The 26,675-nt window shown below is 41.3% G+C and overlaps 1 protein-coding gene across 2 annotated transcripts; it reads right to left on the bottom strand.

Annotated features, from left to right (window-relative positions):
- Positions 1-916: 916 nt before the first annotated feature.
- Positions 917-26,675, bottom strand: TOP2A (DNA topoisomerase II alpha). Of its 2 annotated transcripts, none has more exons than XM_035135557.2 (35): positions 26,483-26,675; positions 23,636-23,788; positions 23,233-23,323; positions 22,879-22,942; positions 22,371-22,516; positions 21,600-21,697; positions 21,055-21,267; positions 20,694-20,867; positions 19,913-20,014; positions 19,219-19,356; positions 18,925-19,063; positions 17,952-18,109; positions 17,344-17,469; positions 16,491-16,601; positions 16,249-16,354; positions 14,548-14,657; positions 13,225-13,317; positions 12,131-12,245; positions 11,422-11,543; positions 10,911-11,059; positions 10,444-10,675; positions 9,646-9,780; positions 9,322-9,522; positions 9,008-9,203; positions 8,476-8,567; positions 7,725-7,877; positions 7,529-7,612; positions 6,993-7,184; positions 6,729-6,837; positions 6,373-6,522; positions 5,977-6,085; positions 5,428-5,492; positions 3,325-3,456; positions 2,172-2,392; positions 917-1,177 (listed from the first exon to the last, which is right to left on the bottom strand). In XM_035135557.2, exons 1-35 carry the CDS (start codon positions 26,513-26,515, stop codon positions 1,034-1,036), a joined length of 4,656 nt encoding a protein of 1,551 aa, XP_034991448.1. In that variant the 5' UTR covers positions 26,516-26,675; the 3' UTR covers positions 917-1,033. The 2 variants fall into 2 exon arrangements, with proteins under 2 accessions (XP_034991448.1, XP_034991449.1); XM_035135558.2 differs by having other exon boundaries at positions 5,977-6,082.

Genomic DNA, 26,675 nt, shown 5'->3' with positions numbered 1-26,675 from the left:
CGACAAAGTTTCTACAACAAAAATATTTTTTTGGAATGCAGGAGTGCCAGAATGCAGCACAGCCTAATTTCTATTGAAAACACAATGCACCTTAAGTAACAAAGGGAGAATGTTCATTTTAATATGGATCTAGGTAATAATAATAATATATTATTATTTATACCCCGCCCATCTGGCTGAGTTTCCCCAGCCACTCTGGGCGGCTTCCAACAGAAAACATTAAAAGCTTCCCTAAACAGGGCTGCCTTCAGATGTCTTCTAAATGTCTGGTAGTTGTTTTTCTCCTTGACATCTGGTGGGAGGGCGTTCCACAGGGCGGGTGCCACTACCAAGAAGGCCCTCTGCCTGGTTCCCTGTAGCTTGGCTTCTCATAGTGAGGGAACCACCAGAAGGCCCTCAGCACTGGACCTCAGTGTCCGGGCAGAATGATGGGGATGGAGACCCTCCTTCTGGTATACTGGACCAAGGCCGTTTAGGGCTTTCAAGGTCAGCACCAACACTTTGAATTGTGCTCGGAAATGTACTGGGAGCCAAGGTAGGTCTTTCAAGACCAGTGTTATGTGGTCTCGGCGGCCGCTCCCAGTCACCAGTAGAGTTAATACCATCAGAAGTGACTGGCTTGTGTTTAATAATGTGCATTAAGACCCTGACCCAAATGGTTCTACATAGGGCACTTTTGCATACATGAACCTTTTGTACTGGGGAAATGCAGTCGCTGGCCTGAGGTTTCTGCATCCCTGCTTGGACTGGGGTTAATGGGAGTTGTAGCCGAACAAGTCTAGAGTCACGGGATCCCATCTTTGGCTTAGTGTTACAGGAACATGCTACACCTCCCCACAATGTATTTTCCTTTAGCACAAAAAAACCGGTGATTCAGAAGTAGCAGAATTTCTAAGTAATGACTTCCAAGGAAAAAAAACCACATTTATTAGGATAAAAATGATAGTGAACAGTGCCAAATATTTACAGGGACAGACACAATGTTAAAACATCAAAAGGCAGACATCCCATTTTTGAACAAGGTGCTTTCAGTTCACAATAGCTCGTCGTCCGATTCCTCAAGGTACTGGACAACTTTCCTGGCCCGACCCAATCTTTCACGTGCGACAGTTGGAACAGGCGAGTCTTCATCTGAGCTTATTTCAAGGGAAAATGTCTCATCAATCTTCTTGGATTTCTGCAAAGGGGGAAAAAAAGTGGGCCTGGTAAGCTCTCATAGGTATTATGTGGGCTCAGGAATGGTCACAACTAGCCCCTCCTTATGGAACATGGAATGCATTAATGCATCAGTTGTGGGGAAGAAAAACTTTTAGTGCTCTACAAGCACCCTGACGGATAGACTAATATTCCTGGTTTATGTAGGAGAAACCACTTCAGCCACAGGCCCTAGGGCACTTCATTCCACAGCACACCAGAAATTAAATGCTACATATTAAGGGTGTAGTTTCCTTGCAGAGCACTGCAGGCTCACCCCATGTTAACTTGTTTAGGGCACTCATAAAGCAGTCACCAACACATACAGATGCACACTTTTAGCTAAGACTTCAAGGTGAACAAGACAGTATGAGGCCCATTTATGGTTGATAAAAATGATTAGAATTTGTTATAGGTTATGGAGAACACCTGTATCTGCCCATATGCCAAAATCCACCTCAGTGGCACCCTAAAACTATGGCACTCTGCCCCCCCTTCAATTCTGGCATTTAGGTATGCCTTAAAGACATTCTCCTTCCATACTAAAGGCAGCAGCCCACCGCACAAATATAAGATGTGGGACACCTGCCTTGTCAGTAGTACATGTAAAAAGGATCAAGGGAACTTGGTAGATCACAAGCTTGACATGAGGCAACAGTGTGATGCACCAGCAAAAAAAGGGGGGGGGGAAAGAAAAGCTAATGCTATTCTAGGCTGCATCGACCAAAGTATAGTGTCCATCTTCAAATATCTAAAGAGCTGTCACATGGAGCAAGCTTGCTTTCTCCTGCACCAGAGGGTAGGAACTGAACCAATGGATTTAAGTTATGGATGCTTCAGTTGAGATTCCTGCATTGCAGGGTTTGCAATAGACGACACTTGGGGTTCCTTCCAATTCTATGATTCATGGCGATCTTTAACTGGCAACAAAAAAGATGGAGAGTAATTTTAGAGAACCAAAATGGGGGCAAACAAACCTTAGTCGCTGTAGTTTTTTTAAGAGCTGGGCCAAAGTCAGAATCAGAGTCGTCAGAGCTAGAAACCTTCCTTTTAGCAGGTTTCTTCATCTTGGCAGGTGCACACTTTTGGGAGGCTGCTTCATCCGTGCTGGACTCCGAACTCTTAGCTGCTGTTGCTTTCCTGGGTTTTGCAGTTGCCTTCTTCTTAGAGAAAGCATCCATAATAGAAGGCTGATTGCCTAAGAGCAAAAGAATCAGTGAAATCTCTGCTGTTTCTTTCCCACAAAAACCTGGATCTACCACAATGTTTTCAAGCCATTGCTTCAGAAGCTCATTCCAGTAACTGTTAAGGCAGTGTTAATTGCCAACAAAGGGCTAGACTATAGTTGATAAAACCGAAGTATAGCCACCATTTTCAAATGTCAGCCGAGGCTGGAAACAACCATGTGCTTCAACGACAGGAAAGAAACATGGCTATTTAATTGTGTGAGCAACTCCACAATGGAACAGGCTCTACTAAGTAACCTGTGGAATCTTGGCTTGTTCACATTTCGGCTTATTAAGATAAAGACATGTTCAGCCAAAAATGGTTACTTAATCTCCAAGAAAAAAATTGATGTGTTAACTTCTAGGGGCAGAAGAAATGTTTAATAGAGGCCTGATTGGTTTCAGAATACCGTATATTCCGGCGTATAAGACGACTGGGCATATAAGACGACTCCCAAGATAACAATTCTCATGAAATAAACGAAGTAGTAACTAACTATAGAACTAGAATAAAAAAATTCCTTCAGTAGCACCTTAAAGACCAACTATGTTTATATTTTGGTATGAGCTTTCAGTATCTGAAGAAGTGTGCATGCACACGAAAGCTCATACCAAAATATAAACTTAGTTGGTCTTCAAGGTGCTACTGAAGGAATTTTTTTATTTTGCTTCGACTCAGACCAACACGGCTACCTACCTGTATATAGAACTAGAGTAACTAATTTGACTTCCTCTTTTCCAAACCCTTAATTTCTAATCATATCAGTGAAACCGTGAACCTCCATCATGCAGTCTCTGCTTCCACCTATGCAGTGTTAGCCAGAACCAAACACCTTTTGGGGCACTTATAGTAATGCCACTGAATACTCACCTTTTAACATACAGACATCAGTAGTAATCTTACCTTCAGCTACCTTTGCTGTTTTCTTGGCTGGAGCTCTCTTTTTGGGAGCAGGCTTGGCTGGCACATCAAGGGTAGCAGGCAGAGAAGAGGCTGCTGTAACTGGTTTGCCTGCATCATAGTCCTCAACGTGAACTTGAATAAAGAAAAGTCCCCACTAAGCTAACATGTCCTAAACATCATGAATTCTATACTGAATTTTTAAGTTTGCACAGAGAACAAACCAAGCCACTTTTAAAAGACTGTAAACATCCACGGGCAAGGATAAGAGAGTCTCTTTAGCTCTGAAACAGGGAAGGGGAAAGACTATGCAAACGTTGTAAAATGCTCCCAATGCCAGACCCATGGACTGACTGCAGTCCTCTTGCTATCTCTCTGCACCTCCCTAAGGGAATTCCAATTACAGCCACACTATTGGATACAAATATTACAGCCCACTGCAACGCACCAATATAAAAATCTCATGCAAATATAATGATGGAAACAGAGAAAAAAGTATCTGCCAGCTAGAAGTATAGCAGGTACACTATAGAAAATGGCAGTTAAAATGGTAACAAAAATGGCCCCTCTGTGATACTGCAGAAATGTGGTCCTCCTGAGTTAATAAAAATGTAAAAGTAGCCCTCAGAGTGATTTAAGATGAACATGTAGATGAACATATTCACTGCTTCTTTACAAGGCAGTAAGCCAGAGCTTTCCAAACTTTTCATGTTGGTGACACACTTTTTAGACACGCCTCATTTCATGTCACAGTAATTCAGTCTTACTAGCAAACTAGAGGTTAAACCCCTTTCCAGCCCCAGGACAAGCGTGCAACACACCTACACACTGCAGCCAACATACTAACGTGTCGTTATAAACAGTTTGGAAAGCTCTGGAGTAAGCAAAACTACCAAATATTCCAAAACAATGTGACAAGATATACCTCAAGGTTTCAAAATCCCTTTGTTTACAGAACTTGCAAAGACAAGACACCATCCAGGGAAATACCAGCACAGACATAAATATGAAAGAATTAGGCGGTTCTTTTGTATGCAGATGGAATTTCCTTCTCATTTTTTAAGTCCTTGCAATCTATCATATTACAATAATGACCACTGCTCTTAACCTAGGACTGCAGTGATTTTGGCAGCTTCATGCACTATCAAAATCCCATTAAATCTAAAAATAAAAAAGTATGTGTGACGATCACCCTAAAGTCAGGCCCGGTATAGAAGGGGTTAACAGGTAATGACAGTTAGACCCCTAGGGGCGGGGTTAGGAGGACTATATAAACCCACCCCTGGGAGGTTGAGTGGAGTTGGAGTTGAGGGAGTTGTGTGGGAGGTGGAGGAGGTGTGGCTTAGAGACTGAGGGTGAGGCATTAGGTGGTAGCTAAACAGAAAGGATAGAGTGTTTGACAGTTTAGTTATTAAAGGTTAGACCTATTACTGGTTGGTGGCAGCGGTATAATAAAGTGGTTTGTGCAGGAATCAACGGACCGGGAAACATCTGGGGGTCCTGTACAAGTGGAGACAACCGCCACAGTATGCTTTTTTCAAATTCTGGTGATACCACACTTTTATTCCATACAATTTGAGGCTTTTAAAAATCTTGCAGAAATTGCCCAGCAAATGCTTCTTGCATGAAGTGAGAAACAGTAAACCATGGGTAGGCAAAATTAAGGCCCGGGGCCCAGATCCAGCCCAATTGCCTTCTAAATCCAGTCCGCGGACAGTCTGGGAATCAGAGTTTTTACATGAGTAGAATGTGTCCTTATATTTAAAATGCATGTCTGGGTTATTTGTAGGGCATAAGAATTCGTTCACCCCCCCCAATATAGTCCGCCCCCCGAAAAAGGTCTGAGGGACAGTGGACTGGCCCCTTGCTGAGAAAGTTCGCTGACCCCTGCAGTAAACTATCTACTTTCAGCTGGGGGTGGAGATACAAAAATGAGAAAGTCACTTAACGGCAGTCCCATATTGCCGGTAGTCATGGTAACACCAATTTAATCACATGCAGCTATGGTATGATCTTGTTACTTTTACGCACTCGAACATTAATTTTTTAATAAAGAGCGATGCCTGGCTGTGTTAACAATAGATGTTAAACTTCAGTGGTACTTACTGGAGATGGTGCTCTGTACCCCTTGTGGTTTGATGGCTTCTTTGCCTTTTCGTCCCGTGGCTTTCCTAGAACACATAATACATACTATGGTGCAAATTCTCGCCATTTCCATGTGTTTGCTCCCTACGGTATAGAAATAAGACTATATAGGACTGGAAGGACAAATAGCATGGACTGTGTTCTTTGTATTGAACTGACAGCACACCCTACACACCAGACACCTCTCACTTTTTCATTTCTTTGTTTGCTTTACCCCACTATGAAGAGCTTTGTGGTAATGTGGCCAGTGCAAATAGCTTGCCACCTTTTTGAGATGGGACACGGGTGGAGCTGTGGTCTAAACCACAGAGCCTAGGGCTTGCCGATCGGAAGGTTGGGGGTTCAAATCCCCGTGATGGGGTGAGCTCCCGTTGCTTGGTCCCAAAATTGCCTGCCAGCAAAGCGAGATGAGCGCCGCAACCCCAGAGTTGTTCGCGACTCGACTGAACTGTCAGGGGTCCTTTACCTTTAACAAGAGTTACAATTTTTTTGTGTTTGTACTTCACTCACATAGAAATAGTATTCTGTTTTGCGGCTGGAACCTCTGAATTTTCATCAGATGCAGTATTCTCATCCAATTCTTGGATGTCACCACCAGTGTCACTGGGGTTTGAATCTGCTGAAAGAAACGGAAGAAAAGTAGGCTGCAACCTTACACATGCCAGCTCAGTACATGCTGCTGAGTTTGGTGGGACTTACTACTAGATAAATGTACCAGTATGTAGGACTGCAGCCTTAGAAAATGCTGTCAGGTAGAATAAACTTTCTTAATCGCTTTCCAAAGCTCCAAACTTTCCTTTTTAAATAAAAAAATTAAACCAAGGATATTTAACAAAGGCAATTTAATTATAGCAAGAGTACAGCATCAAGTAAAAGTTCCCACATCATTTTTAACCACAAACCTACCTTTCGCTGAGCGGCTTGACATGTTTTCAGGAGACAGCACAACCTCCATATCACCACCACCACCACTGCCCTCTGATTCAGAGTCAGACCAAGAGTTTTTCTTTGTTTCTTTTACTGGCTTGAATGGCAGTGTGGATTGTTTCTTGGTACCTTAAGTTAAACAGATTGGCTAAATTTTAAAACAATGTATGCTGTGTCCAAGAGAAAAAAGTATTGAGCACTCAGACAATGTATCTACACATTATTATTATTTGCTTAATACAAATACCCAAACAATCTTTAAAACCTAAATGAAGCTTAATCTACTAAAGAAAAGCTCCCAAAGAAAATGAATGACACTTGTGAGCAGGTGCTACCTGGTTCTGTTTTAAATTTCTTTGCCAATCTTTGTTTAAGAGACATTGGTTCCTTATCACATGCTGGTGCATCTTCTTCTTGACTCTTATTAGGCTCAGTTGTTTCACTCTACAGGTAAGCAAAGGGGATAATTGGTCACTATACGTACAACGGATGACAGGACAAATGTATCAAAGAAAGCGGGAATATATACATATGCATAATACACTTTAATAGCGTGCTCATGCACACATACCCCTTAACAGAGGCCAATATTCTGTTACCTTGATTTTCCTTTTTAATTTCTTCTCTGCACCTGCTTTCATCTCTTCAGTCACACGGGGGGTGACCCTCCGGCCATGTGGAGAGGGCATAATCTCCTGCAGCTTCTTTACTTTCAACTTTCCTCCTTTCCCTTTGATGGTCTTGCCTGCAGTCCCAGCCATCTCATCCTGTTTTTCCTTGTTTTCCTGCTCCTAGAGGGGGTAGGTAAAACGTGAGCTAAAGAACCAGAAGGAAGAATGGGCAGCATGGGGATTTTAAATCTCAGTGTAACCAAAGCCCAGCCCACTTCCAAAGGAAGCAAGCAAGCAAGCTGCTCATATCAGCATAGGCCAGAGGGCAATTGGCACTGGGGCAACCCTTGGCCACTGTCAGCCTCAGCAGCATTCTTACTTGTGGAGTTTCAGATTCTTTGAGATGGCAGAACTCTGCTGAAGGCTCACATTCTTCCCATCCTTCATAGAAATTACTGCTGTGATGAATCCAAATAGGCTGCAAACTGAATAATTGGCCAGCTACTCTTCCCAGAGTTACTTACTTCAAGAGCTTCAACAAAGGCAGCAAGATCTTCTCTCCATAAGTCATTAGGAGCTTTTCGTTTCAGGTTTTCCAGTTCTATTTCCTAATAAGAACAAGTGAGGAGGAAGAAATATTTAGGAGAAATAGCTGAATGCGTGTTTGAGTCTTCAACAATGTCATCTCTCAAGTTTCTCCATAACAGCTCTTCCACCTACTTTGTCACCCCTTTGCTTGCAGAGCTCATCCTTCTTTTCCTTTGTCAGGTACCAGAGTGGCATGTTCAGAAGGTAGTTGAAATCTGGGCCAGAGGCTGCAGCAGATGCAGTTTCCTTATCACTGTCTCCCTCTTCATCAATCTCTTCATTGCCCTAGAATGGAGAAAGTTGATCTGTTTGCTGAGGCTGCTAGCTATCCATGGCAATGTACCTCTTGCCCAACACTTTATTTTGGACTGAGGAAAGCAGTAGTAATTGCCTGCTCTCTAAAGGGGATACTGAACTCACTAGCACACACACACACCCGGGCAAAGATAGAATTACCGCCACTGCATCAGCCATGTCTACTGTACGGCTGCCTTTCTGCCTTAAAAAGGCCAGTCATTCTTAAGACAGTGTGAAATTCAGGATGAAGATTTATTTGGGATATTTATAAAGCACACAGGGCAATATACAACAGGGGGGAAAGCATCACACATAAATAAAAACTAAAAACATTAATAAGTATCAAAATTCTGATTAAAATATTGCCTTTTATTATTCAATATTGTAAAATTGGGATTTTTTTACTGTAATCTGCCCTGTGATCTTTGGCTAAAGGGCGGCAGAGAAATTTAATAAGTAATGCTCCCATTATTTTCGTGCTGCAGCACCTGCCATGGCAGTAGGGTTGGTGGAATCCCCTTTAAAGGACATAGAATCTGCAGTCACAAACAGCTAAATTAAAAGGAAGAGATTGAAGATACACTACCTTCTGCTGACTCTCCTTCCATTTCTTTACTGGATCAGAATCATAACCCCTCTGGATAAGGACCTGTATCAATTCTTTCTTGGGTTTATTCTCTAGGGGAAAAAACCACACACGCATTTTCAGGTCACCACATGGAATGAATGAAACCAGTTGAACAAACAACCAAAAATCAATGGGTATACATGTATCAGTTTAGCAATCTGGGCACTCTATTAGGAAAGAGCAAGGTCAATTTGCATACCACATACAGAAAATCAAAATCAAATTGACTTAACTTCATTCTCCCGTCCCATTTTCAGTTGCCTTATTCTCAAGGCATAGTTCATGTTTTATCACTTCAGGATGAATTTGGTTTTAGTTCATTTGGGGGGGGGGGTTCCACAAATAAACACTAGCATATGGTTTATTTCAAGCTGCAGCTTTAGAAAATGAGTTTGAGTTTGCCTGCCCTAGCCTCAGAAGAGGAACCAGCTGCCCTACCATCTTCAAGAAAAGAAACCACTCATGGTAAGCTCTGGCAATACCTACTTACCAATCACTATTTTGCCTTCTATTTTTTCAAGGATAAAGCGAGCCTGGTTGTTCAGTTTTGCAGATTCCGCACTCAACATCCCAACAAGCCAGTCTTTCCTTAAGCCATAATAGCGCAGCCTGAGCTCATAGAATTCCCGCAGAATATCCTCTGCAGCCTCATATTTCTTCAGGCACCCAACGTGGTCAAAGAGTACCTGGAGCAAATAGCAAGAACCCAGAAGTCTGTAACCTGCAAACCTATATGGATCAAGGCTTAGAAGGCTGCATGGAGCTCCTTTGATACTTGCACTTCCCTACCCACTTATCACATACCATGTTGTTGCAGGAAAGAGGTGTCTGAAGTTTGAAGACCTTGTGTAGACCAGCAGCCTCTGCCTCCACCAGATTCTTCTCACTCATTTTTACGATGAATTTGACTGTGGTATCAGTGTGATACTCTTTGTAGTCTGTTATTAGGGGGGGAGTCTTCTCAGTGCCATTCAGCATAGGCTCCAGAACCTGTTCTTTATATACCTAAGGGTGGGGAAAGCAAGAGGTCAGTACTTTGTAAAACCCCCCCCCCCAAAAAAAAATCAGGAAGGCTCAGGAACCTATGACTGTTGTTCTAGGAGCATAATAGAAAATTAAACATATCACCTGGGTCCATGTTCGAACAGGAAGTTCAGAAATTTCAATGGTGGTCGAATCAAGAATAGACACCTCCCCGTTGATAAGGTACTGGTTTTGTCCCAGCGCATCTATTGTCCCCTTGAAATTTTTGTAACTCGGAAGCTTTAAAAAAAAAGAGAGGAAATAGTAACAGAGTAAGCCAAACTGCACTCAATTTTGCAGTTTGTTACAGTGTGACCTAACTCCAATTCAGCAAAACCAGCTCAACCCCTTTGCAAATTTGGCCAGACAAGAGCAGTGTTGTAGGAAAAGCAGACAAGAGCAGAATTGCTGCTGGAGGGTTGTACTTGTACAGTGGACCCTCGCTTTATGTTACCCTCGGGGTAACGTAAACTTCGGGTTGTGAAAGCAGCAAACCCAGAAGTATTTCCCTGGGTTTTGCTGCTCGTGCATGCACAGTTGCGAATTCCTCGGGATGCGGCCAGACCTCTGGAACAGATCCCATTCACAACCTGAGGTACCACTGTATAGGGGAGAAAGGAGCAGGCACTGGATTTTAATGAAGAACAAGAGGGACTTCTTCAGAATGCAAAGGTTACTCATCATTTTATAATGTTCAAGACTGTGTCACTAAAACTTGAGGAGTAAACTTGAGGAGTAAACATTCACTATCAACTTGCAAGGGCTGAAATCTAATGGCCCACAAATTGAGGTGCTTAAGTATCATGCTAGAAAGCAACAATCTGTCCTTGCCCTGCACATGCCAATTAGCATTTCTCTTATGATCAGCCCTATTTCACTCAGCCATCAATACATTTGCATTACCATTGGAAGCGGTTCATCTCCATCTAGCATGCGCCGAATGTTATTCACCACTTCTCGGACATCATAGTTGGGAATCTTGCATGACCAGCCAGTTCCAATGCCCTCAGCACCATTGATTAGCACCATAGGAATGATTGGAATGTACCACTCAGGTTCAACCCGTTGGTTGTCGTCATACAGAAATTTCAGCACACTGTCATCCGCTGCTGGGAAAGCCAAACGTGCCAATGGGCTAGAAAAGAAAGTGGCTTGTGCTTAAGCAGTTCTGAGATAGGAATCCTGGAAACAGGGAAAGTGCCAGGTTGGGAAGGATAGAGGACCATCTTGCTAAACCTCCTGCTGTAGGGCATGCTATATCAAGATTATTATAGAAATTAGACTTAGGAACATGTTAAAACCACCATTTTAACTTTCAAAACAACCCAGGCAAAGCCAAGAAAGCACAAGTTGGACAGCGAGTTTCTAACCTGAGCATTGTGAAGATGTATCGAGGGCTGGCAGAGTCTTTCCCACCATGCAGCCTGGTGCCAAACTGGCCAATGGGCTGAAGCAGGTTGAGGTTGTTGCTGCCCACAAAATTTTGAGCCAAATTGATAATGGTCATCATCAGTGAGTTCTGGAACCAAAACATAACAAGCCAAAGCTGAAAGCATCTCCTTTTAAAATGGGGACAAGGCCACTATCCTGGGACTGAAGAAATAGTGCTGCAAAGGCAAGATTACACTGGCCACAACCATCAACCAGAAGAACAGAAACTGACAGAAGCTTTCAGCATTTGTGCATGCTGCTCAGACCGTTTGGGACAGAGCAGGGTTAACATTTAATAACATCAATATCATTATAACTATAAAGCAACAGCAAATACAAGTCTGATTATGTCAACACTGAGCAGTAGGACATACTGTTTGAGCAGTAGGACTACTGCTTCCTTGCCAGCTGATGGCCATTACTTGCCCAATCACCACCCTTTTTTCCTACCTCTCCATGGTGGTAAGAGGACATCTCAGCTATTGATCCAGCCAACTGGGCAACCTTCACCTCCCGCTTGTCATTTCGTTTGAAGCATGTGAACAGAACTTTCCTCTGACCTGGTTTCAGCCCTGAAAAGAATGACAAGCAGCTTGCTTCAAGTCAAGCAATATTCTTTCCTTTGATAACCACCACCTCTCAGTTAAGGCAAAGGATGCCAGTTCACCACTCAACAGATTCCCCTGGAAACTTTCTTGCTAGTTTAGTGCCTATAGACAAATGCTGCTCCCACATTTTAGTGGTTATTGCTATATTTTTTAATTTTGTTTTTATTCTTGTGATGTATTTTGTTTTTTTACTGTACAGGCTGCTTTGGATAAATTTGTAGAAAAGTAGGATAAAATAAACTGAACTCCCTCCAATGCTGCATCACTTTGAATACTTAGGTGCAAACGGAAGTGCAGTAAGTTATTTTTGTTCTTTTACCACTGGTTTTCTATACACCCACACACCCCTTATATCACAGCAAATAATTAAAGTAGTTTACATTTTCAAATACTCTGAATTCTGCTTCAGGCAGAAGTGTTCAAAATAAAATTGTACTTTTACACCTGCTGTTATTATAATGTCCCCCCTGCTCAACCTGCCCTTGTTGCCTGGGTCTGCTAATAAAATAATGACAGCTATGTTTATAAGGGGAACTATGTTTACAACTTACCATCAACCAGTGATGGGATGGATCGCTCATTGTCAGAATTTGAGAAGAGGACAAGTTCTTTGTTGATAAAATCATTGTAGGTCAGGTAATTTGTATTTTTGCCATATAAGTAAACCTACGAGTGACAAAGCAAGATTAAGTTATCAAACCTTCAAAACTGCTGCCTCTACTATAGTAGCCTTCAAGTGTCATCCCCATCATAGCATAAATGAAACAATATACTCTGATGCAAACATATATAGGTACTGAGAACTGCTGGAAAAGGGCAGATTCAGAAATGCAGTCATCATTTTAGCTCATCACTGCTGACTCCCAAGTGAAAATGTTAACTGCCTGCATTGAGGTCTTATGTTTAATATGACAACTGCTGTGAAAAGCTTGGTCTGTGTTATCAGTTTAGGCCTGCAACTGGGTATTTGTTGTTGTACAGTGATGAACATGCATGCAACAAGAGGGCACAGGGAGAAATTGCAAGAAACTTAAATTGTTGTATGCTAGCAGCACTTTAGCCCTTCCTCCTTTACTTCCATCCTAATCCATTACCACACCATAAAACAAGCTTCTTTCTCCTTACCCTTTCACTGAGGGACAAAGCAACACACGGTGTTAAATGTGACAGTTTTTAAAGCAAAAACACAGATGGATCTGATCAGGGCTATGGTTACATAGTTTAACCCTCCCTCCTATTAACCAGCTGCAATCTTAAGAAAAACCATCAATCCCCCCCCCCCAACTGTTATTTGCGTTTGGAAGCAAACTTTCATTAGCTCCAAAGCAGTGAAAAGAAAAGTGACGGCTCTATTGTCCTGCATTTTACCCACAGTGCATTAACCTCCTGGCTAACTACTGAAATAATGCTTGACTGTCAAAAAACCCTAGCCTTTTAAGAAGGTGCCTTATATCTGGTCTGTTCCCTCTGACTGGTAACAGCTCTCCAGGGGTCCAGGCAGAAATCTCTCTCAAGTTTCCTGCAACCTGCCAATGCTAGGGATTCATCCTGGACCTTCTGCTTATGAAGCATGTGTTTTGCCATTGAACTAGTCCTTCCCCAAACCACGTTGTGAGAATCCCATACTGCTCTAACGGCAACTCACATCTGGAAGGCCATGAAGCTTCCTCTGCCTTCGATCTTGCATGAAGTTTGTCAGCCACTCCTTTCGGTCATCAACCTTTTTTTTGCTAAAGGCCTAGAACATTAACAAAATAATTAACTCAGAGACTAGTCTGGGATGAAGAGTGAGAAAAATATTGACACTTATCAGTTTCCACTAAATTACCCACAGGCTTAGGTTGCCAGTCTAGAACTCTTTCTCAGAGCTGGACAGTACCTAAGTCCACTAAGAGGAGTTAGTAAAGTCAAATTATTGACTTAAATCAAGAGGCATTCAAGATCCGGAATTCAGGAATATGGACACATACAGTCAGACACCATGGAAGGCCCTTGAGTTAGAGGGCTTATCTACATTGCAGCCAACCATAATGCAAATATGTGCAGCTATGGTAATTGAAGGGGTGGCTAACTCACTCCACTGTCAATTAAACTGCCATAAAATCTTGAAGTCACTCCCTGCCCGCCCAATGCTGGGCTATCACATGCCAGAAAGACATTTTCCAAACTTTGATAAGTCAAACACCACCAAACTTTGCTGGTGTTGAATGGTGGGAAATGGCCAGATTCAGCTACCAGAAGTTTCTGAACATTTGTTTCCAGGTTATCTAAAGTGTAGTGATTTTGTCTATTCTATTTGACTCTGGAAGCTTCTCTGTGTGATGCAAGCTGGAAGCTTCTAGCTGACACACAAGATTCTATTCTGCCTAGAAACAAGCAGAAGGCTCCTGATGTTTGGATATTCCTTCAGAGAAGCTGAACAGCTTGTTTAAACTGGTTCTGTTATTCACATGTCATGCTGACCATAGTAATAGGCCAGAAGGAGCCTGGTTTTCACCATTTCTCTTTCCTTCTGATGTGGTGTTCTTTACATAGTATGCTTAGTGTTAAGGTTTTAGACTTATTATAAGTTATTGTAAGTTTAAGTTAAATCTGCTGCAACTGGACTTCTTAATGATAGTGCTAATCCAGATGTATCTGATTTGTGACCATTATGCACATTTGCCTTCAGTAGCAGGAAAGCTCTGCTGGATAAAATATTTATTGCCTCTGGTCTTTTTTTAAAATCCTGCAACATGTCTAAGTCTTTTTTTACTCTAACTATACATTAGAATCTGCTCTGGATCAATATTGAGCAGAATTCTTGACACATTTGTCCAGGGACATATAAGATAGTTCCAACTTTTAAAAAGAGAAAGGGTTATTTCTGGTAGGATCACTCAACATTTTAAAAGCAGATAATGATTATTGCCGAACTATTGTGCAGGTGTAATCCCGAAGCAATAGAGGACAGGAGCAATTTTGTTACCAGAGTAATCGCAGCATCATCTTCAGGGCCAGAATACTTGAAAGGTATTCGGTGCCTTGTCATCTCTGCAAAGTACTCTTTCGCTTCTTTTGCTGTGCTGGTACCCAGACCTAGAGAGATTAATGACAGATAACACCACTAAGATCCTCAAATAAAACCTAGGCAATTTAACAACATTCTCCACTATGTGTACAAGTCTCTCTCTCTCTCTATATATATCTTGAAGCAAAGCACAGTTACATAAATCTGGGGTGGCTAACTTTTCTCACATATTGTTGGATTCCAAACTCACATCATCCTGATCATTGCAATGCTGGTTTGGGTTGATAGGAAACCAACAGCATTTGGAGGATGACAGGTTAGCCACCTCTGAGATAAAAAACCAAACCAAAGGCTGCAGTTAGTATCCCATAGCTATTAGGTGCCATGCTATGCAGTTTATTTTCTTTGTATAATCTACAACTGCAGTTCAGGTCCAATATTAAAACAGTGCATCAACCCAATATAGAGCACTACAAAGAGGAAGGAGAAAGCTGTTTTGAAAGAATTGCAGCAGGGAAAGTGGTTTAAGTACAACAGCAGGATTCCTTTTTCATGTATGTCTAGTGTAAGCTTATCATAACTCTCTCTAGCAGACACAAAAATGTTAGGTAAGTACCTTATTTGTTGAAACTTTGGCAATCAAAATGCCAGTCCATACAAGATATAAAAATATATTAGGTTTCTAGTAGACCCCAACCCCCAGGATAAGGGAGTTCCAAACAGAACACCAAGGTTACTACAGGCGGAGACTATTTTGGGTGAATCCAATTGTTGCATGACCAGCAATGTGAGGGTCCTTTTGGACGAAATGGAGGGCGAAATGGGGCAGGCTTATATGTGCTTGGCTGACATGTGGGGGAACCCCCTCGCAAAATGGTCACTGCTTTCAGCTGACCTTGGGGTTGCTTAGGGTAAATTAAGTGCTCCAAGATATCCCTTTCACATTCTCTGTCTTTTCTACATAGAAACTGGAAATGTGGTTATAGATAAAGCCCTTCAATTGCTTTTTCTTCCAAAGTTTACATGGAATATTTCATGTTTCCTCGGAGACTGTTTACTAGTCTTAACTATCTACGGTAGCACAGTGTTTCCCAACCAGTGTGTCTCCAGATGTTTTGGGACTACAACTCCCATCATTCCTGACCACTGGTCTCTAGCTAGGGATGATGGGAGTTGTAGTCCCAAAACATCTGGAGGCACACTGGTTGGGAAACACTGATCTAGCAGACACACAACACTTCCCACATGATTCAAGTTAGGTAAAGGTAAAGGGGCCCCTGACCATCAGGTCCAGTCGTGTCAGACTCTGGGGTTGCGGCGCTCATCTCGCTCTATAGGCCGAGGGAGCCGGCGTTTGTCCGCAGACAGCTTCCGGGTCATGTGGCCAGCATGACAAAGCTGCTTCTGGCGAACCAGAGCAGCACACGGAAAACGCCGTTTACCTTCCCGCTGGAGCGGTCCCTATTTATCTACTTGCACTTTGATGTGCTTTCGAACTGCTAGGTGGGCAGGAGCTGGGACCTAGCAACAGGAGCTCACCCCGTTGCAGGGATTCGAACCGCCGACCTTCTGATCAGCAAGCCCTAGACTCTGTGGTTTAACCCACAGCACCACCTGGGTCCTTCAAGTTAGCTGTGTTAAAAAAGTTTTAAATCAAACCTTTGTAGTACTTGATCTTCCAGTTTTTGTAGTTAGGATTGCTGGCTTTCCATTCTTCATATTCAGGAATGCTATAGAAAGAAAACTCCTCTTTGTTTTTGGAAACCTAGTTTGAAGTAAAAAGAAACAATGGGAAGGCATTTTAAGACCTAAGATTCTAACCAGTGGAATTTAGGGGAAATGTTCTCAATTGGCTCAAGAGGTCACTCAGAAAGGGGGGGGGGGAGAGAGAGCAAGCTTACCTTTACAATGGGAGTAATGAACTCTTCCAGGAAACGGTGTCTCAGAAGAGATGGCCAGTTATGGTGTATGAAGTTAATCAGCAAGCCTTTGATGTGAGAACCATCTTGATCCTAAAGTGTTTCAGAAGACAAATTTTAGCCACTGGCAATGTGAAAGTAGAACTCAAGAGCATGCAGCACCCATCTTTTCAGTGACCAATGCTAGCCAACAACTGATCATGATTACCAGCATGATCAAACACTTGGCCTTGGACTAGTTCTAACTCACTATGGTTTAGTCAAGGGACCTTCTTACATATTCAGCTGGATCTGTACATTGAAATGATTAAATAAAGGATAGCAGGTCCAACGTAGCAAAAGGTGGGTTACATGATGGAACAACTCTGTTGACAGGTGTTTAAAACACTCCCCGAAAGGGCCCATCTCCAGTCTTCCTTTATGTTTCTTTTAAAGGTGCTCCATCAGACATTTGGGGATGTAACTAGAAGTGTGCATTTATTGTTGCTTCATCTTTTGAATTTTCATAATAAAATCAACAATTTAAATTTGTTTTATTAAGAAATTTTGAGTTATAAAGCAATACAGAAGTGTGGTAACTAAAGATAAGTACTGCTGCATGCTGATAGCTCTTACCTGTTGTTCCTAGAAGGTGAGTGCAGGGTAGGGACCAAAGGTGGACAAAATTACCCCAGGAGGAGCATGACATGTCCCCCACCAGAGGTTCTACCCCTCTCCTAACACCTCATACACCCCCAACCCTTAAATAGTTATTATCAGCCACACATGCAAACAAAATGTTTCACAGTACTGTTACTGTTGGCAGAAGATGTTTGCCTATGAGAAAAAGACTGACCTGATCTGTCATTATCATTATTTTCCCATAACGCAGACTCTTTAATGATTCTTCATCATCATAGCTCTTCTTATATTGCAGGCCAACTATCTTGATAATGTTGTTGATTTCAGCATTCTCCATTATCTGAAAAGGATCAGTTTTTCTCATTCAGTGTACGAACTATCAACTTATGGACGCTGCTGCCCATATAGGCAGACACTGATATCTTGCTTTTAAACTTGGCTCAACCCTTTTTTTCTAAAAGTCTGACCTACAATGGGCGAGTTGAGATCCACTAGTGGGTTGCAATAAGAGCACCACCACCAGGCAAATATGTGGTTGGAGATGCCTGGTCTAGACTGCCATAGGTTACTAGGCTCGAAGTGCTTAACACATCTTAAAAGCACTTTAACCAAGCAGATTTTGCACCTCACAATCCAGTGAGCATCCACTGAGCAGAGCACAAGTTGCCCTTGTCAAAAGCTTTCATTGTGACAAGGTTTGGAAATGCAATCTCTTTCCTGATACAATTTAGAAAATAGTTGACAGCTTTTATATACAATACCTAAAGCAAATCAAGGCCAAATAAGATCCATGATGGAGTTTGCAAAATACTGCCAACTCACCTGTTTGTGGGAGGCTTCCCGAACATTAAGCAGCTTTCCACGCAGAGGAAACACTCCAAATTTGTCCCTGCCCACAACTCCAAGACCAGAAACAGCTAGAGTTTTAGCTGAATCGCCTTCCGTCAGAATAAGGGTACAGCTGGTAGAATTCTTGCTCCCTGGAATGAGAATTGAGCACCTTAATCCAGACAACTCCATTTACCTATATGCTCATCCTGTTTAATCAGAACTGGCTGTCAAGTTTCTGATTGCAAGAGTAGATCTGTCTCATGTTTCAGTCAGGCACAATTAGCAAAAGCATACAGTATTGGGCAAGATAGCAGACAGCAGCTTTACCCATGATGAAAGAGAGCTCTATATGCACAGAAGGAAGGATTTGGCTCTTCTTCCACAAACAGCACCTTATGTGGACGCAAAGCTGTCAGTCCTTTTCTCTCTTCATGTCCTTAATCATAAATCAGGCCAGTTGCCACCTACTGGTCAGGAATCTGGGTTCCTGTACAGAAGGGTACAGTGGAACCTCGGTTTATGAACACCTCAGTTTACGAATTTTCAGTTTACGAATGCTGCGGACCCATCTGGAACAGATTAATTCACTTTCCATTACTTTCAATGGGAAAGTTCGCTTCAGTTTATGAACGTTCAATTTATGAACAGACTTCTGGAACCAATTACACCCATGCTTCGGGTTAAGTACGCTTCAGGTTGAGTACTCCGTGGACCTGTCTGGAACGGATTAATCCACTTTCAATGGGAAAGTTCGCTTCAGTTTATGAACACTTCAGTTTTAAGTACTGTGCGGACCGTTTGGAACAGATTAATCCACTTTCCATTACTTTCAATGGGAAAGTTCGCTTCAGTTTATGAACAGACTTCCGGAACCAATTGTGTTCATAAACCGAGGTACCACTGGATTTAACTTCTTTAAAGTATCAAAAGGCTTTTATGCTTGTAACCATACTGAGATACATACCAGCATCATTGGCATCATCTAGTTTAGGTATCCCTTTAATTTTAGTGTGTTTTACAGAAGAACATTTCTTGTTCAGCTGAGCCTGGGCTTTAAATCTGACCCAGTTCAAAATGTTATCCACTATGCCACAACTGCTTACCTAGAAAGAAAGAAAAAGCTGTCTGTAGAAGCAAATCTGATACAGAACATAAGGCTGAATTCTTTTTTGCTTCTCAGTTTGTTTTGCACCCAATTCCAGCTCAAGACCTCTCCAAAACAAACAAATGACAGCACAATGCACCTCAAAGCACTTACCCCCTTGACAAACTTTTCACTCAACTTGCATGTTGAGCCGAAGCTCTTTGCTTGAAGGGTCATGTTCTCCTTTGTTTGGGAGTCAAAAGTTGGATTTTCAATCAAGCAGTTTACAAAGACCCACATGTGATTCTTCACCTAGAATTAGATGGAGGTGTTATAAACCACAAATGTTTAGTTTATTGGACAACCTCATCTCTCTAAACTTCCCCAGCTGCAAATGTGATATGTACCCATGTTGTTAAGTTGGCTAACTTGGCATTCAGTAGAATCTATTCCCAGGTTATGAAATTGTCTTCCAAAAGAAGGATAATCAAGTTTATTTAAAAAGTGATGGCAGGGAGGGGTGTCTAAAGCAAGATGCCTTCAAACAAGATAGATCATCATGACAGAAATAACTATTGCGTAGGAAGCAGCATTTTTACCAAGTTGAGCTTCTCAGGCACAGGTACAAAAGCTGTATCAGGTAAGTTTTATACAATAATGTTCCATTTTCTTTATAATAATTAAAGGTACAAGAGGCCCATCTACCTTAGCATCTAGTCATGCTTTTATTTAAGGATTTTTTCCCCTGTTAAAACTATTGCCTAATTTGCAACTAGAATTGTAGGGTGCTGTAAGAGAGCAAAGACACAAACTTTCGAAATGAGGTCTAAGAAGCCTACACTTAAACAGGGAAATCTGAGATTTGTACCTGGAAAGGCTTCACTGTAACTCCAACTTTGTTCTTTTTCTTTACCGTGTCAATGAGTTTGGTGATAAGCTGGTCAGCAACATAGTCTACATGTCTACCACCCTATAATGAAAAGGAAATCCAAGAATTGATAAAAGTTTTACGGAGAGCCTACCACAACTTATCATGAATATGCAAGGAGTTTGGGGAGTCTTAAAGTGTGTACCTTAGCAAGCAGGATTTGTATTCAGAACCTTTAAAATTAGAGCTCCTGGATGGAGTCAATTCCTGCTGATCAGCCTGACTTGAGTTCAAGCTGGACTGCAAAAGAATGATTGGAACATACTCCCAATCCTTTCCTTTGAAGGCCACTCATCTGACTTCATGGCAATGTCACGTGACTGACAAGCGGAGAGCCTCATTAACTTGTCAAAATGGCCTATGGGGGAGCTCAGGATCTGGTCCACAGGTTCTCCACCCCTGCTATATCTAGTAATTAATTAGATAGAGAGGTATATTGGCTGAGGAATAAAAGCTCCAAACCAGCTGCAAGAATGGATCTGGCCTATAAGTTAATGGCCCCAATAATATTATGTAATACAGTAAAAACATTTACAATGCTTCTATAATAAATCAAGGAGACTTGTTAGGTTTAAGGTCTCATTTCCAAATCCAATAGCTACCATATTAGATTCTCACCCCCTTCAACGGATGATTTGTTTACCTATAATTTAGCAATAACTGTTTAGCCATAAACAAGACAGATTCAATATACCCAGACTACAGCACTGTAGCTGGTTACCTTTGTTGTAGCAATGCTGTTGACAAAGCTGACTTGCTGGAAGCCCTTTTCACTCATTGTTACACAGACTTCCCACCGATTATTCACTTCTTCATGGACTACTTTCAGTAAATTGCCAGTTTCATCCACCTTGTCCTTTATATACATATCTACATAACTGCGGAATCCGTTGACCTGTAAATGAGATAGGTATGTTGCAATGTTTGCAGAAAGCTTTTGCCTCATTTGTTAACATGTTAGGTGAAGCTGGCTATAGACATCCAATTAACTCTAAAACATTTTAAGACTGGTTTCCCCAAATCCCAACCCAACACCTCATTGCCAAAAAGCAGAAGAAAAACAGTGAAAGTCATTCACTCACGAGTAGCTTCTTTCCATTCAAGAAAACTTTGACACCTTTACTTGATCCTGCAATATCATAAGCTCTCCGAGACATTAGAGCCACAATATCTTTGTCCAGTGTGGTCATTTTAAATTTTGACAGATCGGGTTGGAAGGTGATACATGTGAAGTCCTCACCATCAAAGTACTTCAATTTCATCTCTCCAGCCTTAGACATATTATTAGTCCAAGTCTGAGGAAGAAAACAGTTTACAATTTTATGTACCGAAACAACTAGATGAATTTCTTTAGCTACAGCTGATAGTTCCTAATCAAGCATATAATTTTTTTGTGGGATCTACTTTTAGCTTAGTCACTTTTGCACTTTTCAGTTAAGTACTGAAGATGTACAAGCACAACAGTTAAAAATACAGACCAGCTGATGCCCAAACCTCCACAATATGTGGAGTAAATTTAGAAGTTGTTTTAATGTGCACATGCACGTGTCCATGTATGTACCCAAAGCACATTTGAGCCCAGCATCTTAAAACTGCACAATACATATCCTTACAAGGTTCTATGTACCTGCTTAAAGTGCTTCTTATATTCTCCACATGCAGTTTCCACAGTAAATTTGGTACTGAAGATGTTGCACAGTTTTGCTCCATAACCATTTCGGCCACCTAAAACAATGTATAAAACAAATCACGTTACTTACACACCATGAAGCTTTGCAGACTTTAGGAGGTATACAGTCCGATCCTAGGCATGTTTACTCAGAAATAAGTCCCACTGAGGGCACTAGAAGCTTACTCCAAGCAGGTACACAAGGCCACAATCCTAAAGATTTACTTTTTTCCCCCAAGTGGGATTAAAACTCAGCATTCAAACCTTAAATGGAGTGTTCCCATCTTCCAACAAGAAAGCCCACATATGTGGCCCATTTCTATATCCTTCCCTGTAATATCAGTACAGTATTGTTCTATGCCACTAAGGGTTGGTACCATCAGGCACTTTGAAACTTCAGTTCCCTCATCTATACCTCAACTCTTGCCTTTAGCTCAACAGTAGTAAGTTAGCATAACTTTTCCAGTATACTGATTTCAGGAAACAGGGGAACTGCAAAACACGGGTTACATATTTTTAAATAATGCATATTAATTCAACTCTTCCCTTCAACCACTCTTCGGCACATAATGAAAGAGACAAAGCTGTAGTAAATAGACAGGTTTTTCCACTCCTTAAATGCCTGCCTTATTTCCAATGGAGACAAGAGTTAAGGTTTTTCAAAAGGGCTAGTCCCTTAAGACATAATTTCCCAGCTGGTTAATATTTTCTATTAAGGTTTTCCTCTACCTGTGACTTTCTTCTCATCATCATCATAATTGCTGGAGGTTAAAAGCTGTCCAAAAATAAGAGCCGGCACATACACTTTCTCTACTTTGTGCTCTACAACAGGAATCCCTTTTCCGTTGTTCCACACAGAGATTGTGTTATTCTCTCTAGAAAAAGAAACCAAACGCTTTATGAATCAGGAACACAAAAAACCACCCTGTTAATGGAATTAGCTCCCTATTCTACACAAGCATTAGTAAGCAATGACTGTCTGTCCACTACTCCAGAAATTTCTCATCTTTAAAGACCCCAAACAAGATTCTTATTCACCTTATGATTTTCAGCTGCAAACCCACTTTTCGGTTCGTTTACAAATACTGTACAGAATTCAAAACTAAGCCCATCATAAATAACTGACATGAAAGTCATATTTATATACAAATTCTGCAAAAATGAGCAGACAACAGGGGGCAATCTAAGTCTGCAATTCTTAAAATAGTTTACTAGAAAGGATTTGAATAGGACTTACGGGTCAATCATAACTTTGATACATGACATGTTCTTATCTCTCTGCTTGTTATCAGCAGCATTGACTGGGAGAAAAAGAAAACACGAACAAAGCTTGTTAGTAAAAAATGAAGCACTTAATGATATTTCTTAGCTTGGTATTAAGAACCAGTCCCAGCAATCACAAGTTTGTAATTGTGTCATTCACTACAGTACTGCAATTCCCATTTTATGGCTATGGTAGCAACTTGCTAAAGCACAGAGCTTATTGATAAGCCAGAAAATTCACCAAGCCAACTTAACATCAATTGCAATTCCTCTGTAATTCAATCCACTGACAATCTACTGAGACTAAAAGATGTTGCTCTCACCATACCTAAGATTTCGTCAAATATTTTATAAAGGCCAGGTACGAAGGTAACATCCCTGCAGTTCAGTCCAGCATCTTCATCAAACACCCACATTTGCTGAAAAGATAATTAAAAATAAGATACTCAGTAAAAAGCAGATACTTTTACTCTGCTCATTCAGTGAGCACAAGAAGTCAGAATTGTCCAGTGATTCCCATCAGCCATGTGACCTGATTGGAAGTGTCCTGAAATGCCATGACCTTTGAATAAAATTGTGGAAAAATCACCTTCTCAACTCCCCAAATTAGAACAGTCTAAGCTCTGCTTTGTGATACTAGAATTTTATCTGCAATTAGCAAAACAAAGCAATCAGAAAAGCTCCCTCTCAATCAATCCCTACCTTAACTCCCCAAACAAAGAGCTTTTTACCTGAGTCACTTCTTCCACAGAGCCAATGTAGGTATCAGGCCGAAGCAATATATGCTCCAGCTGGCTTTTCTTCTGGTATATTCTTTCAACAGATAACCTCTTTTTTGAATCTCCATCCGTGATCTTACCCACTTTAGGGTTTGCATCTACTGGCTGAATGGAAGCAAAATGAAAACATCATAAGTCACTGCATAAATGAGCTAACTTGGTGCGTTTATGTAACAACAACAACACTAGGATGGAAATAAAAACACACAAGACATGAATTTACCACCAAGCTAGTTTTGAAAGAAGGAATACAAACAGATATTGTAGGCATCTGTCTCAAGAGACAACGGACTGCACATTTGGGGGTGAAGTCAAACTGCTGAGTTAGAAGCACTAAAGTGACCTCCGCAGGGAGCAAATCTGGTCAGTGTTTATGGAGGTCCTGGGCTGACCAGATCACCATTTTATTTGCATGCCACCTTTCCAGTTAAAACAATGCTCAAGGAGGCTTACAATATGAAAAGATGTACATAATTTCAAATATAGCAAAGTAGTCATAAAAATAAATAAAACACATTAAAAACTACATAACCAAACTGAACAATTCCCACATAAAAATATGACTAGACCCTCTCTTCATCTTGTTGGAAGGAGGCAGACAAGGCACCATCCAGCTTCATTAGGGACTTGTGCAGTGCAGGGTTTCGGCTAGCCTTTTCTTCTCCCAAAAATATCCCGCAAGGCAGCAGAGGTTTAAGACCAGAGTTTTCCTTCTCCTAGATGGGCTTCATTCCCAGGTTGAGAAGCCCCAACTGCCTCTCACTTCCTTCTACAGCACATGCAGAAACCATCTTCCTCCTGAGCCTGTCTGCAGGCAGGGGAAGACCCCCTCACCTATTTAGCAGGTCCACCAAAGGTACAAACCCTCCCCTAACATCCCATACACCTGAAACTGAGCTGAGAAATGGGATTAGAGATGTGTTTTTCCGGAAAAAATTCAGGGGGGGGGGAATAGATTATGGAATGTTTTATTTTAACATGATGAATAAAATATTTTAAGATAAGGGGTTCAAATATTTTATAAATCATTTAAAAAAAACATGTATGGTATCAGATTATTCTAATTTCTGTGAGGACAAGCAAGTCCTAGGTTACAAACTGAACTCTCCAATGCAAGAACAAGATACATTTCTTCCTTTAGGAGGTACTGTTGTCACCAGAAAAGAACAAGGTTTCAGTTTTGTTTTTGCATACGTGTGGTATGCATTGGTTCTGTGAAAGGGTAAAGAAGCTTGTTTCAATACGAGCAAACTTTCAGTTTTTAGAAGTCCATAAAAACTTTGATAATGACAGACATAACAGAGTATATGCAGAACCAGAGACTGAAACTGATCATTACAGCTCAGAAAATGATTCTGATTAAATTTCATGCCCATTCACTGAAACTTAGTCCCACTTCCTTCTTCAGTTCTTTTTATTAGAATGTTTTTTTTAAAATACTGTGGACAGGAAATATGAATAATTGTTATTTCTGGATTTTTAAAAATTGTTTTGTGGAGTTTTTTTTGTTCCATATAAACTAGTAAACAGTTCAGGTGACTGTTGCTCCATTTGTTACAAATAAATATTATTTTAAAAGTAAATTCTGTTTGTAATAATTGTTTGGATACACTAAATTTTTACTAAGCTAGTTGTGATAATTTTATGCCCATTAAAATTGTCATAGAATCATAGAGTTTGAAGAGACCACAAGGGCCATCCAGTCCAACCCCCTGCCAAGCAGGAAACACCATCAAAGCATTCCTGACAGATGGCTGTCAAGCCTCCACTTAAAGACCTCCAAAGAAGGAGACTCTACCACACTCATTGGCAGCAAATTCCACTGTCGAACAGCTCTTACTGTCAGGTCTTACTAACAGTCCATAGTTATATTTTATGTTTCTAAAGCAACAGAATGACTTTCAATCTGGAAAGGAAAAAAGAAGTGCTAATGTAGCATTTTTTTCAATTTTTCCAAAAATTTTACATCTCTAAATGGGATAAAAGGTTGTGCTCGCCTTTTACAGACAACAGCCTGAGATTCAAGTCATCTATCTCTGAACATCAGACTGTTCAGACAAAGAAATTTCTCCATGTCACGCCTGTGATATTTGGCTGGCCACTCTTAAAAAGAGGAAGCTAGAATAGATGGATCTCTGATGTAATCCAACAGAGCCATTAACATAGTCTTACATATTGGGATGCTAATCTCTACATTCAAACGAGTTTATAATATTTGCTCTGCCTAGAAAGAAGACCTATTATGTCCAGCATCAGCAATATACTGAAGCCACAGAAACACCCACAATCAAAAGTTGTAGCGAATTTGGGTAGGAATTTGCCCTCCCATGCACAAAAATTATTGAAAAGCATTGAAAAAACTCCATGAAGTGAGGTTCTGTACCCCCTCCCATGAGAAGCCTGTCCCCACCGTAATGCCTCTGTAGGATAGACCTCAACCAGTATTTTTTTGAGGGGGGGGGGTTTGGAGATATAAGAAGGAACTGCAGATCATGATGGGATTGTTGTAACACATATTAAGCTCAAATTAAAAAATAGGAAACGATAATTGGAGGCATCTATGCGGACGGTGGGGTTTTTTTTAAGATAGAGAAGTAGTAAAATGGTTGGGATTAAGAATGAATTAGAAGGGTCCAGCGCTCGAGGGCAGAGGTTAAAGGCCGCCACTAATTAAGGCCTGTTTAATTTCAATGGGGCTGTCCTGAATGAAAACCCCCTCAGTCGATAGAGTTAAGTGGGGCTGGGAAGACGGTAAGATGGCGGGTGTGTGAAATAAAGCTTTTTTGGGGGGGGACTCACCTTGAGCGGGGAAAAGGAGTCTTCCAAGTCCATGGTGGACCCGGTCGGAGCGAGGGGTGTCAAGGAAACAACAGAGCTAGCGGGGATTGTGGGGGTGGGAAGCCGCCGTTGAGAGGGGAGCAGCGGCCGAGTACCTCAACACCGAGCGCTGTGAGCCAAGCGGCTGCGAATGAGGCCCGACAAAGGCGGCAGG

The sequence above is a fragment of the Zootoca vivipara genome, chromosome 13 (assembly GCF_963506605.1).
Source record: "Zootoca vivipara chromosome 13, rZooViv1.1, whole genome shotgun sequence".
Lineage (NCBI taxonomy): Eukaryota > Metazoa > Chordata > Lepidosauria > Squamata > Lacertidae > Zootoca > Zootoca vivipara.
This window is presented reverse-complemented; position numbering and strand designations above follow the sequence as displayed.